We start from the raw sequence: 23755 nt of genomic DNA, 5'->3' as shown, positions 1-23755 counted from the left end.
TAATATCCTTTTTTAGGTGTGGTGACCAGAACTGTACACAGTATTCGAAGTGTGGTCGCACCATAGATTTGTATATGATGCAAAATAGGAATCCGTCACTTTGTGAATTGTTGTGCCTCCGTCAACGTCAGATCATTGGGGTGCCTATGTTTCTAAAAGGATAAGTACACTTCAATGAACTTTTATCGTTAGCTAGGCTTCTTGATGAGCTAGACCCATGGGCTATTGGTGCTAGTATCTTTCAGTCTAAGTTTATTGTAGGGATGGGTGGATGAAAAGCAACATTTTTATTGGGGGGATTAATCCCAGTTAGTTATATTTGGTGTTTCTCTTTACAATCAAGTTTGGTGTTTTTTTAAAAAAAATTGTGTAGTATTTAGACTGGTTGGGCCTGTTCAGTCAACACACTATGCCATGGTTAGACCACTAACCCTTTTGCAGAAAATGGTTAGTGAGCATGTTTAAACCCTGGTTGGTTAGGAATGATTCACACAACATACTAAATCATGGTTTACACGACACGCTAAGCCATAATGCTTCAGTCAAAGGGCTTAACCACGGTGGCTTGGCTTGTTGTCTGAACAGGCTGCATCTTAACATGTACACTTAGGAACGGAAGAGAGGATTCCTCTATCAAATATATTAAGTTAAATCCTACTTTTCTGCATAAGAGATTGAACTACATGGCAGTGGGGTGGCGGATATCTGACCTGAAGTCAAGCATTATAAATATGACACAGCAGGTCATGGCCTGTGTTTCATTATTACGGCAAATGACCAATATTTATGACTCTGGCAACTGTTCAGCTTGTGAGAAAACTGTTCTCCCCAATTATTGCCAGCCATTGCATGTGGAAAGTTCTCAGCATTTGGATTCTGGGCACCACACTTCAAGAAGGACGCAGACAAGCTGGAGCGTGTTCAGAGGAGGGCAACCAGGATGATCAGGGGTCTGGAAACAAAGCCCTATGAAGAGAGACTGAAAGAACTGGGCATGTTTAGCCTGGAGAAGAGAAGATTGAGGGGAGACATGAGAGCACTCTTCAAATACTTAAAAGGTTGTCGCAAGGGCCAGGATCTCTTCTCAATCATCCTAGAGTGCAGTACACGGAATCATGGGCTCAAGTTAAAGGAAGCCAGATTCCAGCTGGACATCAGGAAAAACTTCCTGACTGTTAGAGCAGTACGACAATAGAACCAGTTACCTAGGGAGGTTGTGGGCTCTCCCACACTAGAGTCATTCAAGAGGCAGCTGGACAACCATCTGTCAGGGATGCTTTAGGGTGGATTCCTGCATTGAGCAGGGGGTTGGACTCGATGACCTTATAGGCCCTTTCCAACTCTACTATTCTTATCTTTATTCAAGGGACTTTCCCTAACCCAGGGAGGGCATTTACAGACGTTTCACTGGCTACTGGTCGGTTTCTGGGCACAATTCAAAGTGTTGATTATAGAGATGTAAAATTTCCAGAAATTTTGAACACATGGAAAAAAACCGTTTTTCCCCGGGGGTGGGGGGAAAAAATGGAAATTTTCAGAAAAATTGAAATAATGCAATATTAGCACTTTTTACAGATTGAAAGTCACTTTGCTTCTTTAGGAACATAAAATGTAATTATGTCCAAGTTGGTTTGGCATAAAATTATTACATTTGGTATATTAAAAGTTCAGTGTATTCAAACAATTATTACAAACTGAATTAATTATTTCTTTACCTTTGTGGTAACAAGTGGAGCTACAAGCTCCTGAACTGTAAGGAACCTCTTTGGTTTTGCCAGTTTATGAGCAGGCAAAAGATAATTTTAAAAATCAACAGCAGAGGAAACCATCAACATTAGTAACAAAGAAAATTATTTATGTCTTCGCTAGTCCTCCACAGTGTCAAGCGGACATAACGCTCCCATTCCCATAAAAAGAACTGAGAAAAAAAAGGGGGGGGGAAACCAAGATTCAATGAATATGCATGAAATTTAATCAGACTCATTTCCTTAGCTATAGCTATCACTATCGGTTTCAGTCTCTGCTTCAATGCCAGTGCTGCCCCCTGGAGGCAGAAATGCATCTCGCTCTTGCATTTGAGAGTTGTAGACTCAATTTGCAACCTAGGACTTGCTTGTCCTCTGTGCACAGAAATTGTAATAACCTAATACTGTACATAGTTTTTCGAAACCATTTGGAGAAGTAAATTTCTGAACACCTTGTCTTAAACATTTTATTCATCATGCTAAAATAAAACATTTTTTCTTCATTTTTTTCAAATTTTTTTGGGGGGAAAGCCAAAAAAAAAGCCTCAGAAAAAACCGTGTTTTTCCCCGAATTTTTCCAGGCCTTCACATCTCTAGTCGGTTATGAGCTGTAAAGCCCAGGCCGCTTGGGACCAGGCTACCTGAAAGACCGCCTTCCCCCTTATGAGTTTGCCCAGGTTTTAAGATCTTTGGGGGAGGCCCCTCTCTTGGTACTGCTGCTATCAGAGGCTTGTTTGGTAGTGATGCAAGAGAAGGGCTTCTCAGGGGCCACTCCCAGCCTCTGGAACTCCCTGCTGAGTGAGGCTGGGTTAGACCCCTTCTCTAGCATGTCCTTCCACATGCAATGAAAGTTATGCTTATTCGGGCAGGTCTTTGGCATGTAAACTAATCTGTTGCTCAATGGGTTTTTTAAATGGTTCGGTTCATAAGAACATAAGAAGAGCCCTATGGATCAGACCAAGGGTCCATCTAGTCCAGCACTGTGTTCACACAGTGGCCAACTAGCTGTTGACCAGGGACACACAAGCAGGACGCGGGTGCAACAGCACCCTCCCGCCTCTGTTCCCCAGCAACTGGTGTATATAGGCTTACTGCCTCTGATACTGGAGGTACTAGCCATCAGGACTAGTAGCCATTGATAGCCTTCTCCAGGAATTTATCCAACCCAGGAATTTGTCTAACCCCTTTTGAAGCCATCCAAATTGGTGGCCATCACTACATCTTGCAGTAGTGAATTTAAATGCTCTGTGTGAAGAAATACTCCCTTTGACCTGTCTCCACCAGTCAAGTTCTGTTTGCTTCTTTCATTTTTTGATTGTTACGTTTTAAGTTTGTTTTCCATCTGCATTCTATTGTTAGCTGCCTTGAGTGCCAATTTTTGGTGGAAAGGCAAGGTACAAATTAAGTACTACTACCACTAATAACCATCATATAAATAATAATAAAAATTAAAAACAATTAAGAATGCTATAAAAGAAATAAACAGCACCCAACTCATTAAAAAAAAAAACTTTCTGGAACAGACCAGCTTAGATGCCAAATGTCTGAATGGAAAAAAGGGTTTGTCTGCCAGCAGAAGGATAGCAGAAAGGGATAATCTAGGTTCCGTTGGGTGTTCCATTGCCTGGGAGTGCCCCAAAAGCATCTGGGATGGCTTAGATATTGGCTTCTGTTCTGAGAGCCAAGGGAATCCCTTGTATATATGTGTGAGCTTTGTTTTGTTTGCACACAGGGTGATGCAGGTTTGTTCAGTGGTGTGTAGTTTTCCTTATTGATGTGGATCCACCCTGAACACACTGTGTGTGTGTGTGTGTGTGTGTGTGTGTGTGTGTGTGTTAGAAAGGTTTCCCATGAACAGGTGAAAAAATGCAGTGACTCACTCTTTTCCATTGTGCTGCGATTTAAAGAGGGGGCGTGGCGGGGGGTTGAAAGCACGCAAAGAGAGAGAGAAGGTCCCTCTGTGTACACAATATGTCACCGCCTTTGTTGACATGTGTTTGACTTGAAGGAGGGAGCGGGGCTGTATGGTTTCGACAACCCCGGGCCAGTAGATTGGAACCAAGATATTTGCAGGTGCTGCGAAGCGGAATTGATTGCTCAAGGGCGAGAGAAAAAAATGCAGAAATATTGGGGAAGGAGTGCACGGCGATATTCCATCATCAAGGAGGAGGGCTTTCTCTGCTGTGGCACCCCGGTTGTGGAACGAGCTCCCCAGAGAGGTTCGCTTGGCACCTGCATTGTTTTCTTTCCATCGCCAACTGAAGACCTTTTTATTTTCTCAATATTTGAACACCTAATTTAACTTAAATTTAAACTTTGCTGTTTTAATCTCATATTTTAACCTATATTAATTTTTGCTGTGTGGTTTTATTCTGGTTGTGGTTTTTTGTATTGCATTTCGTATGTGTGTTTTAAATTTGTTGGTTGTTTTTATGCTCTTCATGGTTTTAATTTTTGTGAACCGCCCAGAGAGCTTCGGCTATTGGGCGGTATAAAAATGTAATAAATGAATAAATAATATAAATAAATAAGACGCAAGGTTTGATCCAGACTAACTTAGTGACACTCAGGCCTTAGCTAGACTTAAAGTTTATCCCGGGATCGTCCTGGGGTCATCCCTGCCTGCTCCTGGGATATCCTGTGTGTTATTTACATGAACAAGGATGACCCCGGGATGATCCCGGGATAAACCTTAGGTCTAGCTAAGGCCTCAGTTTCCATTATTATTATCATCATCATCTATATACTACCCCATAAATGAAGCCCTTTGGGCGGTTGACATAAGGTTAAAACATTAAAATGATATACAAAATTTAAAACCATAAAAACAAACCACAGACAGAATACACAAGAACATGCATCTAAAGACAACTTTAAGCTGTCAGCTGAACCTAAAACAGATCTGGGATCGATTAAGCTCATCACGTATGGCTAAATGCCTGGGAAAAGAGAAAAGTCTTGACCTGGCACTGAAAAGACCTGGCACTGGGGAGATCATTCCATAACTGCAATCAATGTGACGAGTTAGACTGGAGCCAACCGTATGGCATCTTCCGAAAACATCCCCTTAAGAAACACCTGTCTGCAGATTTTCATGGGAAATCCTAGCTTATCGGCTTCTTTTCTAGGAAGTTCTATCTTTCCCTCCCTCCCTCGCTGATGCCTATGCCTCTGAACATGTTCAGAGTTTCTCTCCCCCTCCACAAAATAAAATTAAGCAAATTCCAGAGGGCCTTTTGCTTTGTGAAAGATTTCTTCTTTTTATATCTAGAAGCTGCTTGTATTTCAGGCACCGTTTAATCCCAGAGACATTTAGGGAGGGTAGTTGGGACAAAGCTATAGTATACACAGCCCTAAAGTTAAGAACATAAGAAGCACCCTGATGCTGGATCAGACCAAGGGTCCATCTAGTCCAGCACTCTGTTCACACAGGGGCCAACCAGCCATCACCCAGGGACCAACAAAGCAGGACATGGTGCAACAGCACCCTCCCACCCATGTTCCCCAGCAACTGGTGCACACAGACTTACTGCCTCGGATACTGGAGGTAGCACACAACCATCAGGGCTAGTAGCCATTGATAGCTCTTGCCTCCAGGAATTTATCCAACCCCCCTTTTTATAAAGCCATCCAGATTGGTGGCCATCACTACATCTTGTGGTAGTGAGTTCCATAATTTAACTCTGTGCTGTGTGCAGAAGTACTTCCGTTTATTTGTCACGATTCTCCCACCAATCAGCTTTATGTGATGACCCCGGGTGATAGTATTTTGAGAGAGGGACAAAAATGTCTCCCTATCCACATTCTCCATACCATGCATAATTTTGTCCACCTCTATCATGTCTCCCCTTAGCCTCCTTTTTTCCAAGCTAAACAATCCCAGTTGATGTAACCTTCCCTCACAGGGGAGATGCTCCAGCCCCCTTAATCATTTTAGTTGCCGTTTTCTGCACTTTTCCCAGCTCTATAATATCCCTTTTTAGGTGTGGCGACCAGAACTGTACACAGTATTCTAAGTGTGGTCGCACCATAGATTTGTGTAAGGGCAGTATGATACTGGCCATGTGATTCACAATTTCTTTTCTTATCATGCCTAACATGGAGTTTGCCTTCTTTACAGCGGATGCACACTGGGTGGACATTTTCGTCCAGCTGTCCACCACAATCCCAAGATCTCTTTCTTGTTCAGTCACCACTAGCTCAGATCCCATTAGGTTATACTTGAAGTTGTTTTTCCCCCCAACGTGCATCACCTTACACTTGCTGACTTTGAACCACTTTTGCCATTTGGACGCCCTCCCTCCCAGCTTGGAGAGATCTCTTTGGAGCTCTTCACAATCCCTTTGTGTTTTAACAACCTTAAATAATTTGGTGACGTCAGCAAACTTGTCCACTTTCCAGCTCACTCCTAATTCCAGATCATTTATGAACAAGTTGAAAAGAATTGGTCCCAGTCCCAATCCCTGTGGGACCCCACAATTTACTTCCTTCCATTGGGAGAGTTGACCATTTATTCCAACTCTCTGCTTTCTGATCTTTAACCAGTTAATGATCCATAAGAGGACCTCTCCTCTTTTTCCATGTCTACTAAGTTTGTTCAGGAGTCTTTGGTTTATTTATTTATTTATTTATTTATTTATTTATTTATTTATTATTGCATTTATATCCCTCCTTTTTTCTTGCAAGGAACCCAAGGTGGCGTACATAATCCTCTTTCTCCTCTCCATTTTATCCTCACAACAACAACCCTATGAGGTGGGTTGGGCTGAGAGTCTGTGACTGGCCCAAAGTCACCCAGTGGGCTTCCATGGCTGAGTGGGGACTAGAACCCCGATCTCCCGACTCCCAGTCCGACATTCTAGCCGCTACACCAATTTCTACCAAATCAGCCTTGTCTTCATGTTTATTGACAATCTCAAATAACTCTTAAAAGGTTAGTGAGACAGGACATACTATGTTGACATACCATGAGCCAACAGTGCAATATGGCTGCAAGAAAGGCAAATGCTATTTGGGGCTGCATTAATAGAAGTCTAGCTTCCAAATCATGGGAGGTACTGGTTCCTCTCTATTCGGCCCTGGTTAGGCCTCATCTAGAGTATTGCGTCCAGTCCTGGGCTCCACAATTCAAGAAGGACGCAGACAAGCTGGAGCGTGTTCAGAGGAGGGCAACCAGGATGATCAGGGGTCTGGAAACAAAGTCCTATGAAGCGAGACTGAAAGAACTGGGCATGTTTAGCCTGGAGAAGAGAAGATTGAGGGGAGACATGAGAGCACTCTTCAAAGACTTAAAAAGTTGTCACACAGAGGAGGGCCAGGATCTCTTCTCGATCTTTCCAGAGTGCAGGACACGGAAACGGGCTCAAGTTAAAGGAAGCCAGATTCCAGCTGGACATCAGGAAAAACTTCCTGACTGTTAGAGCAGTATGATAATGGAATCAGTTACCTAGGGAGGTTGTGGGCTCTCCCACAGTAGAGGCCTTCAAGAGGCAGCTGTACAGCCATCTGTCAGGGTTGCTTTAGGGTGGATTCCTGCATTGAGCTGGGGGTTGGACTTGATGGCCTTGTAGGCCCCTTCCAACTCTGCTTTTCTATGATTCTTTTTCAGCAGGGCTTGTTCTTCTATACACGTACTAATGTTATCATTAATAATGCTTTCAACCGATTTGCCCAGAACAGAAGTTAACTGTTAAGGCTGTGGATTATAAATGATATAATTTACAACTTCGCAGCTTTTCTAACGTAGTTTTCTCCTTGGCACTGCAGTTTTCAAATGATCAGGAGTCTTAATAGACAAGGAAGTGAATCCGGCCAGCGATATTTACTTTTCCAGTTGTAAAATCTGCGTTCAGTTAAGCCCTGTGCAAAGTAGCACTTAACAAGGGGAAAAAGCTTCAAAGTTTTCCAAGCACAACTGTTTCTGCTGTTGTGAGTCCTTTCCCCCTTCTCTCTTGCTCTGCTGCATAATTTCTGCCCCTTCCTGCCTTCCCTTGAATTTGCAATTCATTTTTTTCTTCTTTGTGAAATGCAGAGTCATACAATAACCCCTTTTCAGTTTTGGAAATGAAGCGCTAATGAAAACTGCGGCTTATTTCTATGGAAATAGATGGAAAGTGAATAGCTTTTAGGGCTTTGTATTCTTGATAAAGGAGCTCTAATTCTTAGACCATTCCGTTGGCTGGGTTCGTTCAGATCGATACTTGAATTTCAGTTTCCATCCTCATCCACAACTAACAAAGTCCTGCCTGCTCTCTTGCTGACAGGGTGCCCCCAAAACCTCTTTGTGTATCACCTCCTGCCTTTTCCCTCTGAAGCCAATTTTTCTCAGCCTTGTATCCTTAGTAATACAGAATCGAGTCCTTTGGGCTGTAATGGGGGCTTCAAGATGGAGGATTTTTTTTTAACTTTGCACCAGACACTTGCAAACGGCATGGCGACTACATTGGTGCCGTGCCAGACCAGTCTGGATGGATTTTAAGGACTGGATATGTTTACATCACACGTCATTTTTCATTTTGTGAAGGCTAACAGCTGACAGTTGTTTAGCCACAGCGCAACAGCTTCCAAGCCTGCAAAATGCACAGCTCGGTTGCGTGCAATGACTCTCGTGCTAGCAAAACGCACAGATCGATTCTTTGCAGGGGTATAAAGGTTAATTTCCTTTTAAAGACCGTCTTATCTCCAATAGCTGAAGGGCGATAACAGCAAAAGAAGCTGGTGGGTCAGATGGCAAAGCCACGGCAACATATCTGGCCTATGGGCCAGACTTCATGTCCCTGCTTTAGTAGGGTGACCATATGAAAAGGAGGACAGGGCTCCTGTATCTTTAACAGTTGCATAGAACAGGGAATTTCGGCAGGTGTCATTTGTATATATGGAGAACCTGGTGAAATTCCCTCTTCATCACAACAGTTAAAACTGCAGGAGTTATACTAGAGTGACCAGATTTAAAAGAGGGCAGCTTTAACTGGTGTGATGAAGAGGGAATTTCACCAGGTTCTCCATATATACAAACGACACCTGCCAAAATTCCCTTTTCTATGCAACTGTTAAAGATACAGGAGCCCTGTCCTCCTTTTCATAGGGTCACCCTAGCTTTAGCCCAAAATGAGTGTAAACTTTCGAGAAGTTGGGAGGAAGGCCTTGACAGGAGTTTGTCGACGTGTGCCCCTCCAGATGTTCCCTCACCGTTGGCAATGCTGCCTAGGGAGTTGTAGGCCAAAACATCTGGAGGAGCGCTGTGGCGTCACCAACCTCCGTGACATCTATTATCAACCTCTCCTTCGTTGCTGCCGCTACTCTATTCTTTTTAAAAGAATGAGGGAATAATAAACCTTTGCGTGAGAGTGTGCATGTGAATTGTCCACCTGAGGTAACACAAAATAGGAATAAAGTTTGTTTATCTTGAAAAAGATTTTAAACGACACTTTAAGATTATTCTATTTTATCCACATACATCTACCTCCTTCAACCTCCCAGGGAATACTAAACTACCTCCAAATCATTATTATTATTTAGTACATTTGTGTAACGCCCCATAGCCGAGGCTCTCTGGGCGGTTTACATAGGATAAAAACACTTAAAAACAATATACAAAAAATTAAGATCACGAAAACATACAATTTAAAACCACAAAAACATACAAAAACAACCCAGGCTAATTACATATTGCTAAATGCCTGGGAGAAGAGAAAAGTATTAACCTGGCGCCGAAAATATAACAATGTTGGCGCCACGCAGGCCTCGTCAGGGAGATTGAAACAACTGGGCATTTTTACCCTGGAGAAGAGAAGATTGAGGGGAGACATGATGGCACTCTTCAAATACTTAAAAGGTTGTCACACAGAGGAGGGCCAGGATCTCTTCTCGAACCTCCCAGAGTGCAGGACATGGAATAACGGTCTCAAGTTACAGGAAGCCAGATTCCAGCTGGACATCAGGAAAAACTTCCTGACTGTTAGAGCAGTATGACAATGGAACCAGTTACCTAGGGAGGTTGTGGGCTCTCCCACACTGGAGGCCTTCAAGAGTCAGCTGGACAAGCATCTGTCAGGGATGCTTTAGGGTGGATTCCTGCATTGAGCAGGGGGTTGGACTCGATGGCCTTATAGGCCCCTTCCAACTCTACTATTCTATGATTCTATGGATTAGGGGGCCACCACAGAAAAGGCCCTCTCTCTTGTTGCCGTCCTCCGAGCTTCCCTTGGAGTAGGCACCCAGAGGAGGACCTTGGATGTTGAGCGCAGTACGGGGGTCCTACAACCCCACTTTCTTAATACTATCCTGAAACAAGCCTGTACTAAACCCTACTCACTCCTACCCTCACTAACTCCCTAACCCTGACAAACTCCAAAACCTCCTTAACTGTGGTCTCATTCCCCCTTTTGTCTCCCCATTCAAATCAACCAACCAATCAGACGGCACCATTCACACAGCTCACCATTCTAACTCACTCCCCGCCCCCCACTTACCATTTCCTGAAAATAAAAGAGTTGGCCACAGCAAATCCAAACCTGAGCCAAACACTTAAATATATACGCATATGAACAACAACACAAAATATCGTTTTGTCACAAGCACCCACCAGTTGCCCCCTCCTCGCACAGAAGCAAAGGACCCTATAATGTATTTTCCCATGCTTCAAAGGTAATGGGGGCGGGGGGGGGGGCATTTGAGACAGTTTCTTCTGAGTTCATTTCCACAGTCAACTGTTGCTTTGCAAATGTTTGCCCATGAAACCCCCACTGATTGTAGGGAGGAGGGAACTGGACTTGGGCCCGTGGGCAGGCTGACCTTTTTATTCTCTCAGTATTTTAACACTTAATTTTAACTTAAATTTAAATTTTACTGTTCTAACTCTGTATTTTAATCTTAAATCAATTTTGCTGCGTGGTTTTATCCTGGTTGTGCTTTTTATACTGTATTTTGTATTTGTGCTTTTAATTTTATTTATTTATTTATTTATTGCACTTATATACCGCTCCCATTGCCGGGGCTCTCTGGGCTGTTTACAGAAATTCTAAAATTAAGATAAAAACGAGTAAATAAAATTTAAAATTCTAAAACACAGAACATACACACATAAAGCATTAAAAACCGTTTAAAAAAACCTAAACATGTGGGTGATTAAGATGTGCCGCCATATGCCTGGGCAAAGAGGAAAGTCTTAACCTGGCGCCGGAAAGATAGCAGCGTTGGTGCCAGGCGAGCCTCGTCAGGGAGATCATTCCACAGTCTGGGGGCCACCACCGAAAAGGCCCTGTCCCTTGTTGCCACACTCCGAGCCTCTCTCGGAGTAGGCACCCGGAGGAGGACCTTAGATGTTGAACGTAGTGACCAGGTATATTCACGTCAGGAGAGGCGTTCCGTCAGGTATTGTGGTCCCAAGCCGTGTAAGGCTTTATAGGTCAGAACTAGCACCTTGAATTGGGCTTGGAAACATACAGGCAGCCAGTGCAAGCGGACCAGAGCAGGTGTTATATGGTCGAACCTTCTGGTTCCCGAAATCAATCTGGCCGCTGCATTTTGCACGAGCTGCAGCTTCCGAACTGTCTTCAAAGGCATTTATCCTCACAACAACAACCCTGTGAGGTAGGTTGGCTGAGAGTCAGTGACTGGTCCAAAGTCACCCAGTGAGCATCACAACCCAAGCCTTCTCCTGTTCAAGTCTAACACTCTGACCACACCACCACAGCGGTTCTCAGCATTGTTTTCCTTGTGTTCTTATGTAAGGCAGAATCTTGAATTCTTGCTCAGATGCCACTGAACGAAAGTCGAAGTGGAAAGTCTGGCTTGGAATCTGTGGCTCAGTGCAGACGATGTAGAGAATTGGCAGTGGAATATTTAACAGTGAATGGAACAGTGCTTAGATTAATACCAGACTAGAAATCTCTTATCAAGCTTCTAGTCCCTGTGATTCCACTGTTGGCTAGATGGCACCAGGCAGAGAGGCACAGAGTTTGGCCTTGATAGTCAAACCAACGTTTGTGGCCATGAAGACCCTGCCTGCTGCGACATTTCATGCTTGTCCCTAATCTCGTTTCTAGAGGCTTGCATTGGCCTGCCCAGTCTCTGTAGTAATAATGATTTATACTGCCTCAATAGTCATCCACTGCACAATTTTATTAAGGTAGGGTGACCATATGACTGGATTTGTCCGGAGATTTGTCCGGGAGGGGGAGGGGAAATCCGGATTTTCTCCAAAGAGCAGCTCTAATGGGAATTAACAAAAATGCTTATAACTCTGTCATTTTTTAAGATAAAGACATGAAACTTGGTACAATGGTAGCTCTTAGGAAAGGCTTTAGTCATACCAAATTTGAAACAGATCCGTTCATCTGTTGATTTTTTAGGGATTTTTTTAAAAATTAAGGTTTTAAAATTATTATTTTTAAAATCGTCATTTTTAAAGATAAAGAGATGAAAGTTGGCACCATGATAGCTTTTAGGTAGAGCTTTAGCCATACCAAATTTGAAATTTGCAAATTTAACCTGTTGGTTGTTTTATTATGGTTTTAATTTTTGTGAACCGCCCAGAGAACTTCGGCTATTGGGCGGTATAAAAATGTAATAAATAAATAAATAAATATGAAAAGGAGGCGAAGGCTATCCATGGCTACTAGTCCTGATGGCTATGTGCTATCTCCAATATCAGAGGCAGGAAGCCTTGTGCACCAGTTGCTGGGGAACATGGGTGGGAGGGTGCTGTTGCACCATGTCCTGCTTGTGGGTTCCTGGTCAACAGCTGGTTGGCCACTGTGTGAACCGAGTGCTGGACTAGATGGAGCCTCGGTCTGATCCAGCAGGGCGCTTCTCGTGTTCTTATGACTGCATGAGCATAGAAAAGAAGCAACGGGAGGCCAGACGGAAGTCTGAACAGCCTTGTACTGATGGAGAAATCACAGGTCTTTCCATTTCTCTCCCCCCCTTTCCTTTCCCCTATGGTGGTAGGGAATTATGATTCCCTCCAGGCTGAGAAAAGTCATGTCTGCTCCTGTACTGCCAGCTGCTATTGAGAGAAAGTAATTAATCAGGAAGTCCTTGGCTTGGAGCCAGGAATCCTTTTTAATTAAGAAAAGAAAAGAAAAAGACCAGCGTGTTCAAGAACCGCTACTAAATCCCGATGTCTTCTGTGCAGAGCAGAATATCTAAATCTGGGCGATATTAGAGTGGGGAAATGCCATTCTCTCCCAGTGGAACATACTCACTTTCGGCTTTTCTCCTCTTCCTGACTCCTGATATAATCAGGGTTTGATTGTCCTAAGGTCTGGCGTCAAGGATAGGCATGTTTAGCCTGGAGAAGAGAAGATTGAAGGGAGACATGAGAGCACTCTTCAAATACTTTAAAGGTTGTCACACAGAGGAGGGCCAGGATGTCTTCTCGATCCTCCCAGAGTGCAGGACACGGAATAACGGGCTCATGTTAAAGGAAGCCAGATTCCAGCGGGACATCAGGAAAAACTTCCTAACCGTTAGAGCAGTACAATAATGGAACCAGTTACCTAGGGAGGTTGTGGGCTCTCCCACACTAGAGACGTTCAAGAGGCAGCTGGACAACCCTCTGCCAGGGATGCTTTAGGGTGGATTCCTGCATTGAGCAGGGGGTTGGACTTGATGGCCTTGTAGGCCCCTTCCAACTCTGCTATTCTATGATTCTATGATGGGGCCCCTGCGAGAGGCCCACACCTCAGTAGGGGCCCATTGATAAGAGGCCTCCTGGATTTGCTCGTCATCTTCAGCATTGCAACCTGCTTGCTCACCTGCCTCTTCCTCTGGCCAGGCTAAGGCAGTGATGAGGAAGAGGAGCAATAGATTCCCCTGCCCACTGTCCGTCTGTTGTAAAGAAGGCAGACTTCATGTTAGGCATTATAAGAAAAGGAATTGAGAATAAAATGGCCAGTATCATACTGCCCTTATACAAATCGATGGTGCGACCACACTTAAAATACTGTGTACGGTTCTGGATGCCACACCTAAAAAAAAAAGGTATTATAGAGCTGAAAAAAGTGCAGAAATGGGCAACTAAAATTATGTAAGGGATGGAGCATCTTCCCTGTGAGGGAAGGATACAACAGCTGGGATTGTTTAGCTTGGAGAAAAGGAGGCTAAGGGGAGACATGATAGAGGTGGACAAAATGATGCATGGTGTGGAGAATGCGGATAGGGAGACATTTTTCTCCCTCTCTCAAAATACTAGAACCCAGGGTCATCCAATGGAGCTGATTGGTGGGAGATTCAGGACAAATAAAAGGAAGGACTTCTTCACACAGCGGATAATTAAATTATGGAACTCACTACCACAAGATGTAGTGAAGGCCACCAATTTGGATGGCTTTAAAAGGGGGTTGGATAAATTCCTGGAGGAGAAGGCTATCAATGGCTACTAGCCATTGATGGCTCTGTATTACCTCCAGTATCCGAGTCAGTAAGCCTGTGTGCACCAATTGCTGGGGAACATGGGTGGGAGGATGCTGTTGCACCATGTCCTGCTTGTGGGTCCCTGGCCGATGGCTGGTTGGCCACGGTGTGAACCGAGTGCTGGACTAGATGGACCCTTGGTCTGATCCAGCATGGCAGTTCTTATGTTCTTATGCCTACTTGTTCACTGGTTCTCTGCCTGTCAAGAGGACAACCTCTGTTTTATTCCTGTAGTCACAATGGTGCTACTATGGGAACCTGCAGAGGCTCAGAGTATTTCGTCTTAATCTGCTTCAGCTAACACCTTTTGCTGTAACGTATCAGGCATTTAGAAGCAGTTGTAAAGCATGGAATGGTGCAGTTGTTCATAGAATCATAGAATAGTAGAGTTGGAAGGGGCCTACAAGGCCATCAAGTCCAACCCCCTGCTCAATGCAGGAATCCACCCTAAAGCATCCCTGACAGAGGGTTGTCCAGCTGCCTCTTGAAGGCCTCTAGTGTGGGAGAGCCCACAACCTCCCTAGGTAACTGGTTCCATTGTCGTACTGCTCTAACAGTCAGGAAGTTTTTCCTGTTGTCCAGCCGGAATCTGGCTTCCTTTAACTTGAGCCCGTGATTCCGTGTCCTGCACTCTGGGAGGATCGGGAAGAGATCCTGGCCCTCCTCTGTGGGACAACCCTTTAAGTATTTGAAGAGTGCTCTCATGTCTTCCCTCAATCTTCTCTTCTCCAGGCTAAACATGCCCAGTTCTTTCAGTCTCTCTTCATAGGGCTTTGTTTTCAGACCCCTGATCATCCTGGTTGTGGACCTCTAAACAGTCTCCCCCCCCCATAAAGCCACGAAATCTGGGGACTATATTTATTTATAATATTTATATACCGCTCCCTATTGAAAATTTCAGAACGGTTGTACAAGATAAAATAAAAACAGAATAAAACACTTTAAAGTAGATTTTAAAAGAAGCAAAATATACAGTGAACCATGGCTGGTCATTAAGGAACGGCTTCCTGGAATAATGACGTTTTCAGGAGGTGATGAAAGGAATACAAAGTTGGCGCCTGCCTGACCTCCAGAGGCAGGGAGTTCCATAGGAGGGGGGCCACCACACTGAAGGCTCTTCCCCTGGTGGACTCCAACTTAATTGTACCACTGGTGGGGGGTGGGTGTATATTGTCTGGCAGTAGCTCCCAAATGCTTCCCCCAGCCCTGCTTATCCAAGATCCTTTTGGATTGCAGCTGCTGGAGCCAGACCTCGCATGTGCAAATCAGGTGCTCTGATGCTAGGCTGTGACCACTCTGGTCTTGTGCCGACCTTCCGATCTGACTCAGCGGCGTCCTTCTTCCTTCTGTAATTCTAGTGGCTGCCGGGAAGGATGTTTTCGTCGGTGAAGCCGTATGAAAACCAGAACTACGCTGCCTTGAAGAAGGACTGCCAGCGGAAGAAAGTGCTGTTTGAGGACCCTCTCTTCCCGGCCAACGACGATTCCCTCTTCTACAAGTCACGGATTCAGGGCGTGCAGTGGAAGCGGCCGAAGGTGAGCAGGTGGACTGTGAATTACGCCCATGCTTTGTTGTTGGGTTTATGGAGAGGAACTTGAAAGCATTGGCCAGCCTTCCACAATTTGGTTTGTGTTGTTGTTGTTGTTGTTGTTGTTAGATGTGTTGGACTACAACTCCCATTATCCCCAGCCAGCATGGCCATTTGGGCGAGGCTGGCCTATGCTGTGGCAAGTGGTGATCTTATCTTCACAAGGACCTGCCCTGTCTTGGGCTTTCTCCTGCTCTAGTGATGGGCGGAACTGTTTAGTCTTTTTCCATGGGCTTCTGCCTTTTTCCACATTTAGGTCTGTTCTGTGCTGGTTCCATGCGGATGAATGATCCACGCTTGTTCCGTGATGCAGATGATCCATGCAGAGGCTGGGTGATGGACAGGCGTGGATAATGATCCATGCAGATGGTGTTCATGATTCTCATGAACTGCCATGGATGATGGATCCTCCCTCAACATGATCATTTACTGGAATCAGAGTGGATTTGATTTAAATCACAGAATAGTAGAGTTGGAAGAGGCCTATAAGGCCATCGAGTCCAACCCCCCGCTCAATGCAGGAATCCACCCTAAAGCATACGTGACAGATGGTTATCCAGCTGCCTCTAGTGTGGGAGAGCCCACAACCTCCCTAGGTAACTGGTTCCATTGTCGTACTACTCTAACAGTCAGGAAGTTTTTCCTGATGTTCAGCCGGAATCTTGCTTCCTGTAACTTCAGCCCGTTATTTTGTGTCCTGCACTCTGGGATGATGGAGAAGAGATCCTGGCCCTCCTCTGTGTAACAACCTTTTAAGGATTTGAAGAGTGCTATCATGTCTTCAGTCTGCTGTTCTCCAGGCTAAACATGCCCAGTTCTTTCAGTCTCTCTTCATAGGGCTTTGTTTCCAGACCCCTGATCATCCTGGTTGCCCTCCTCTGAACATGCTCCAGCTTGTCTGCATCCTACTTGAATTGTGGAGCCCAGAACTGGATGCAAAACTCTAGATGAGGCCTAACCAGGGCCGAATAGAGATTTAAATCTTGATTTAAATCACTACTCAGAAAGACTCGATTTAATCATGTGACTCCCCCCCCACACAGTGCACCCTATTCATTGATTTTTTTGAAATTTAGCACTAAGTACACAGGGGTTAATTCTGTGTACATAGATTTGCAAAGGAACAATGGGATTGTGATCTCTGCAGTCACAAATTCACAGTTTTGAGAACTGTAAAACCAAGCATCTGTGATAATATCTTCTAGATAGAAAAATTGTCCAATAACCTTACAGAAACTTCTGGAAGAGCATGACATTGTGGATGGATTAAGGGAATTCATTTACCCAAAAATTTAAGCATTGCATGAATATACAGCCTCGTGCTACATAATTAAAAACTAATCCTTATTTCAAGATGAATAACCTTTGGACTATAATGTATCTTAAACAGAAAACTATCTTTAGGTAGATTTTTCCTCAAAAAGCATTTTATTAAAAAAATCCGATTTAAATTTTAAAAAATCCGATTTAAATTTAAAAAATCCGATTTTTTTTAAAAAAGAATTTAAAAATCATTGATTTTTATCCACCCTGACTGGCATAGATAATCACGCAGATGAATCAATCCCCTGATGGATCTAGACCTTCCAGTCCGTTTCATGCCAGTTCCATGCCGATGAATCCATGTGGATTTTGGAGACGTACTTTTAAAAAAATGAGCTCATTTTTGTGTGCATATTTTTGGTACGCAGTCATCCATTGGCTAAAGAGTATTTTTGCAAATTTTTTAAAACATGCGTAGTTTTCAAACGTACGCATTCTTTTGGATGTGTTTTTCCTACCCTGCGGAATGTGTCTTCACTCTGGAAATGTACGGCTTTCCAAATGCAAATAGCATCCGGCCCATTTACGCGCGGTGCGGATTGGGAGAAATCTACACTTTAGTTCTACATTTAGGAAATAGAAACCAAATTCACAGTTACAAGATGGGGGATACTTGGCTCAGCAATATTACAAACGAGAAGGATCTTGGAATTGTTATAGATCGCAAGCTGAATATGAGCCAACAGTGCAATGTGGCTGCAAGAAAGGCAAATGCTATTTTGGGCTGCATCAATAGAAGTATAGCTTCCAAATCGCGTGAGATACTGGTTCCTCTCTATTCGGCCCTGGTTAGGCCTCATCTAGAGTATTGCCTCCAGTTCTGGGCTCCACAATTCAAGAAGGACGCAGACAAGCTGCAGCATGTTCAGAGGAGGGCAACCAGGATGATCAGGGGTCTGGAAACAAAGCCCTATGAAGAGAGACTGAAAGAACTGGGCATGTTTAGCTTGGAGAAGAGAAGATTGAGGGGAGACATGAGAGCACTTTTCAAATCCTTAAAAGGTTGTCACACAGAGGAGGGCCAGGATCTCTTCTCGATCCTCCCAGAGTGCAGGACACGGAATAATGGGCTCAAGTTAAAGGAAGCCAGATTCCAGCTGGACATCAGGAAAAACTTCCTGACTGTTAGAGCAGTACGACAATGGACTCAGTTACCTAGGGAGGTTGTGGGCTCTTCCACACTAGAGGCCTTCAAGAGGCAGCTGGACAACCATCTGTCAGGGATGCTTTAGGGTGGATCCCTGCATTGAGCAGGGGGTTGGACTCGATGGCCTTGTAGGCCCCTTCCAACTCTGCTATTCTATGATTCTACACACAAAAACCCAACGGAATAGGTTTCTCACCCGACCCAATCCTGCTGTAACCATAGGACACCTCTCCTTGAAAACTGTCCACTGGTTTCTTGAACACTTCCTACCCAGCACATATGCTGTGAAAGGCAGTTTGCCCAACCTCGTACCACTGTTGCACAGCTACGGTGGAGTGCTAAATCTGTTCCTGGGTGCAACTTTGTTCGTACCATCATCTCGGCAGGCATTCCGTGTGAATTTGTGTGAGCTTCTTGGAACATGTCCCAAGACGTGCAGGCATGTTCCCTTCAATTGATGATGTGGGGAAGGTTCTTTATAGGCAGAAAGGTTGGAACCCGCTGTTCTCCAAGGCATATTTTTCATCTGCTGAGAGGAAGAATGGTTAGTCCATAATGCGATTCAGAACCTCTTTGAGTCAAACGGCCAAATTCCATTTCCAAGAAGACCACAGGTCTTCTGCTCAAGAAGTGGGCTGAGCAAAAGGGGCCGGTCCAACATGCCAAAAATATCAGCCCATGTTAGCTTAAATCTTGTACTGCTAGTTACTAAGCTGTAGGCATTGCAGCCTTTTTAGTATGTACCAAAGCTGGGAAGGGTGACCACATGGAAAGGAGGACAGGGCTCCTGTATCTTTAACAGATGTATAGAAAAGGGAATTTCAGCAGGTGTCATTTGTATGCAGGCAGCACCTGGTGAAATTCCCTCTTCATCACGACAGTTCAAGCTGTAGGAGCCCTGCTCCCTTTTGTATCTGGTCACTCTAGGCAGGGCTCCTGTAGCTTTAACTGCTGTGATGAAGAGGGAATTTCACCTGTTGCCGCATGCCTACAAATGACACCTGTTAAAGATACAGGAGCGTTGTCCTCCTTTCCATCTGGTCACTCTAGCCAAGGGAAGTGGTATGGCCTTCTGGGATTTGCACCCCTGTAGGGCCAGATTTTGCCATGGCTGGCTGGGGCATGCTGGGAGTCGTAGACTTTTTTCCCTGCCTGAACATGCATGGGATTATAGGCCTTTTTCTGTCTGAACATGCATATGATTGCACCCCTTCGCGATCCAAGAATTTCTCCCAATTTTCCATCCTGACTGCTCATAACTCGATCCCATCAGCTACTCCAGCAGATTGAGATGTTGGGGATAATTCTGCAGCCTTCTCTAGAGTTGCCAGCTTCTTGGGGCTCAGCAGCAGAGAAAAGCCTGGATTCTAAGTGTGCCAAACAGGAACTATAAAGTATATACCGAAGATGTGGGAAAAGATTCTAGAAGGCGTGTGCCGGCGTTTTACAGCTGGGGATGGCTGAGGCAATGGTCAGTGCATCCTTGGCAGAGAATTCTGAGTAACAAACAGACCCATTCTTATTTTTTTATTTCGGTTCCATTTTATTAGTCTAGTTGTTTGATGATGAAGGACTGTCAGACATCAGCCTTCAGGGCAGCCTCTGAGCACCAATAGCTGCAGTGAAATTTGTGTCCAGTACGCACTTTCGCATGTGCTGAAATGCGTTTCAGTTTGGTGTGTGTGTACGCACGCGCGTCTGTGTGCACTGTCTGTCTATATGTTTTTATGTAAATGGTTTTTCACTTTATATAACATATTTTAATGGTGTTTAATCATTGTGAACGGCCCAGAAAGCTTCAGCTATGGAGCGGTATAGAAATGCAATGAATGATGGAGGAGGAGGAGGAGAGAAAAACCACCACAAGAGAGAAAAGAGAAATACTGATGATGATGATGATGATGATGATGATGATACAGATACACAAAGCCTGGGCCTACCTTTGCTGCAGCAGAAGCTGGAAAAAGACATTTGTTTTTCTGGCAACCGGTCCAGGAAGGCCACTTTTTCCGGTTCAGTTGGCAACCCTGGGTGTCCTTGTTTCTACTTGAGCGAGGTCTTAAATCGAGTCGTTTCCTGCTTGGCTCTGTTGTTGTGGGTCACGGTGGTGGGTTTTTTTTACGATCGTCTGCTGTGCCTTAAATTCTGTGAGCTCTCTTTTGAGGCCTCTTGTCCTCAGGACATTTTGTAGCTAGTAAAGATATGTACATTCCACTCCTACGGTCTCTTCGCTTCACTGGCATCCAAATTTAATACACTGTGGTTTGGTGCCAAGTTAGATATATCGTAAGTTTTGCGGCTTTATTTGTTTTTTCCCTCCTTGCCATGGCTTATGGCACCTTCCCCAGCCTAGTGCTTTACAGTTTGGGATGACAGCACCCGTTATCCCAACACAGGGACTGATAGGATTTGTAGTCAACACATCTGGAAGGCATCAGGTTGGAGAAATCTGGCTTACGGGATGGTTTTCTGCTTTTTCTGAGGAGACATCTGGATCTTAAAGTGAGGGAGGAACCCTCCTGAGACCAAACTCCGTCTTTGGACACATTGTTCCTACTTCAAACCGCAGGAGTAGCTTTAGGCGAGCCTCCATTTTCTCAGCCTCGGTCATGCAACCTGCAATATGGGCGCAATACTGCCATACTTGTAAGGACGACTGAAGACTGTGGATCTTTTGTGACATGCTGTAGCTAGGGTGACCCTATGAAAAGGAGGACAGGGCTCCTGTATCTTTCACAGTTGTACTGAAAAGGGAATTTCAGCAGGTGTCATTTGTAGGCATGCAGCACCTGGTGAAATTCCCTCTTCACCACAACAGTTAAAGCTGCAGGAGCCCTGCCCTCTTTTGCATCTGGTCATTCTAATATAGCTCCTGCAGCTTAAACTGTTGTGATTAAGAAGGAATTTCACCAGGTGCTTTCTGAGTTGAACAAAGTATTCCTGAGTTTAAGAAAGCCATTAAGACTGATCTCTTCCGGCAGGCCTACCGAGATGAATTTTAAGATGCTCAATTGTTATTTTAATATCAGTTTTATATGTTTTTAATCAGTCTTATGCATTTTATGATATTTTTGTGTTTAATGTTGTTCCCTGCCTCAATCCAGAGGGAGAGGCAGGTAATAAATAAAATAATAATAATATGACATCTGGTGCAATTTCCTTTTCAGTACTACTGTTAAAGATACAGGAGCGCAGTCCTTTTCATATGGTCACCCAAGCTGTAGCGTTATGTCTTGGGAAGCCGCCTCAGCTGTTCTGCCCATCTAGGATGTGGGTTTGCTAATGGTTCATTGCCATAGAAGGTCACTTCTCACATGTCCAGCCTATTTGGACGAATGAGAATTTTTTAAAAAAACCCCGAGTTGCCATGTTCCATCTTCCTAAAGACGGGCCATTTGGCATCACGTTTGTGTCTCCAAACAATCTTAATGTATTCATTTTAATCTCCGAGTTACTTCTCTTTCTGGAGGACTACATAATCGTATATTTCTGAAGAGAAATCTCTTTCCCCCTTCTTCCACACACACCCGCCCCCAATTGCTTGTCTTGATTCAGCTGCAATTCCTCCAGACAAAAAGCTCTTGAATTTCAAGAAGGATAATGAAGCAATTGTCTGATTTGGTGAAGGGAGGGAGGAGGGAAGCCATGAGTGCTGTGAGAAGAGAAGGCCCTGAGTGAGCGGATTCATTTTTGCTTCAGTTTTGGGCTGGCGCGTCATAGCTGTGGAGATAAGACAATTCTTCCATTCTTAACGGCAGCTTTCCCTTCCAGAGAAGGTTCACAGTGTTGGGTTTGGGGATCCCCTGGTCAAATTATTATTAGTATTTATTTATTACATTTATATACCGCCCCAAGCTGAAGCTGTCTGGGCGGTTTACAAAGATTACAAACAGTGAACATTACAAACAAATATACAAAATTTAAAACCATAAAAAGCATGAAAACAAGCAATATTCATTTAAAAACAACTATTCTGGAGTCAGTTAAGAAAAAGAACTCAGCATATGCTGCTAAATGCTTGGGAGAAGAGAAAAGTGTTCCTGGCGCCGAAAAAGTAACTGTTTGCGCCAGACGAGCCTTGCCGGGGAGATTGTTCCGGAATCGGAGGGCCACCACTGAAAAGGCCCTCTCAAAGAAGGTGCCATGAATGTGGAGGGAAAGGCACTGCAAATTAAACTCTTCTCCTTCAAAGAAGGTGCCAGCAAAGTCTTTGGAGAGGGCCATGGAGATGATAAAAGGGAGGTTCCTTTCATTCATGGTACCTAGAACACATTCCTGGGCTTGGAATTCTTTAATTCTTGAGTGTATGTTTTTTTGTACCATCAGAGTCGTAGTTTAAAAAAAAACCCACTCAAAACACGAGGAAGAGTCTTGTGGCACCTCAAAGACTAAAAAATTTGTTCTGATGTTACTTTTTAAGGTGCCACAAGACTCTTTCTTGTGTTTGCTACCATTGACTAACATGGCTACCCTCTGGAAATGTACAAAAAAAAATATCCCCCAAAGTAAATCCTGCAACCCTGACAATGGCCCACTGCTGCTCTGGTTCCTATGGAGTCACCCTTCCTCCAACAGCAATAGGAACTTGAGCTCTGGGGCGTGTTTTACTCCTTGCCACAAGGCAAAAACAGGTTTTGTGTAACTGTGTGTGTTGTTAATCAGCCAGGGTTCCTAGAATTCTGTAGGCTCTGTCCTCTCAGGTATGCTGAAAAACCCGTTAGACCTGTACCAAGGTAGCGCAGATAAAGACTGGGCTGAAAAAACTGACCATTGAGGAGGTAGATGCCACATTCTCACATAAGTAACCTATTTATGGCCTGTGTGTGTGTGTGTGTAATATTTGTAGTTTTCTTATATGGTGCAACCACACTTAGAATACTGTGTACAGTTCTGGTCGCCAAACCTAAAAAAGGATATTATAGAGCTGGAAAAAGTGCAGAAAAGGGGCTGGAACATCTCCCCTATGAGGGAAGGTTACATCAACTGGGATTGTTTAGCTTGGAAAAAGGAGGCTAAGGGGAGACATGATAGAGGTGTACAAAATGATGCATGGTATGGAGAATGTGGATACAATGTGGATCTCAAAATACTAGAACCTGGGTCATTCCATGAAGCTGACTGGTGGGACATTCAGGGCAAATAAAAGGAAGTACTTCTTCACACAGCGCATAGTTAAATTATGGAACTCACTACCACAAGATGTAGTGATGGCCACCGATTTGGATAGCTGTAAAAGCGGGTTGGATGAATTCCTGGAGGAGAAGGCTATCCATGGCTACTAGCCCTGATGGTTGTGTGCTATCCCCAGTATTCGAGGCAGTAAGCCTGTGTGCACCAGTTGCTGGGGAACATGGGTGGGAGGGTACTGGTGCACCATGTCCTGCTTTGTTGGTCCCTGGCCGATGGATGGTTGGCCACTGTGTGAACAGAGTGCTGGACTAGATGGACCCTTGGTGTGATCCAGCATGACACTTCTTACGTTTTTATGTTCTTTACTTCATCCAGTGGAGGCTGGTGGCTCAAATGTCAATGGGT

At 44.3% G+C, this 23755-nt stretch overlaps 1 protein-coding gene across 1 annotated transcript in view; it reads left to right on the top strand.

The window, feature by feature from the left end:
• CAPN5 (calpain 5) overlaps positions 1-23755 on the top strand; it is a 101503-nt gene that overhangs the window by 5720 nt on the left and 72028 nt on the right. Inside the window, exon 2 of the mRNA XM_063127244.1 lies at positions 15521-15697. Within this exon, the coding sequence (XP_062983314.1) occupies positions 15536-15697 (162 nt within the window). The 5' untranslated portion in view covers positions 15521-15535. The remainder of the gene's footprint in view (positions 1-15520; positions 15698-23755) is intronic.

This window comes from Elgaria multicarinata, chromosome 5 (genome assembly GCF_023053635.1).
Source record: "Elgaria multicarinata webbii isolate HBS135686 ecotype San Diego chromosome 5, rElgMul1.1.pri, whole genome shotgun sequence".
In the NCBI taxonomy this organism is placed as follows: domain Eukaryota; kingdom Metazoa; phylum Chordata; class Lepidosauria; order Squamata; family Anguidae; genus Elgaria; species Elgaria multicarinata.
The sequence above is the reverse complement of the archived record's forward strand: the minus strand, read 5'-3'. Positions and strand labels throughout refer to the sequence as shown.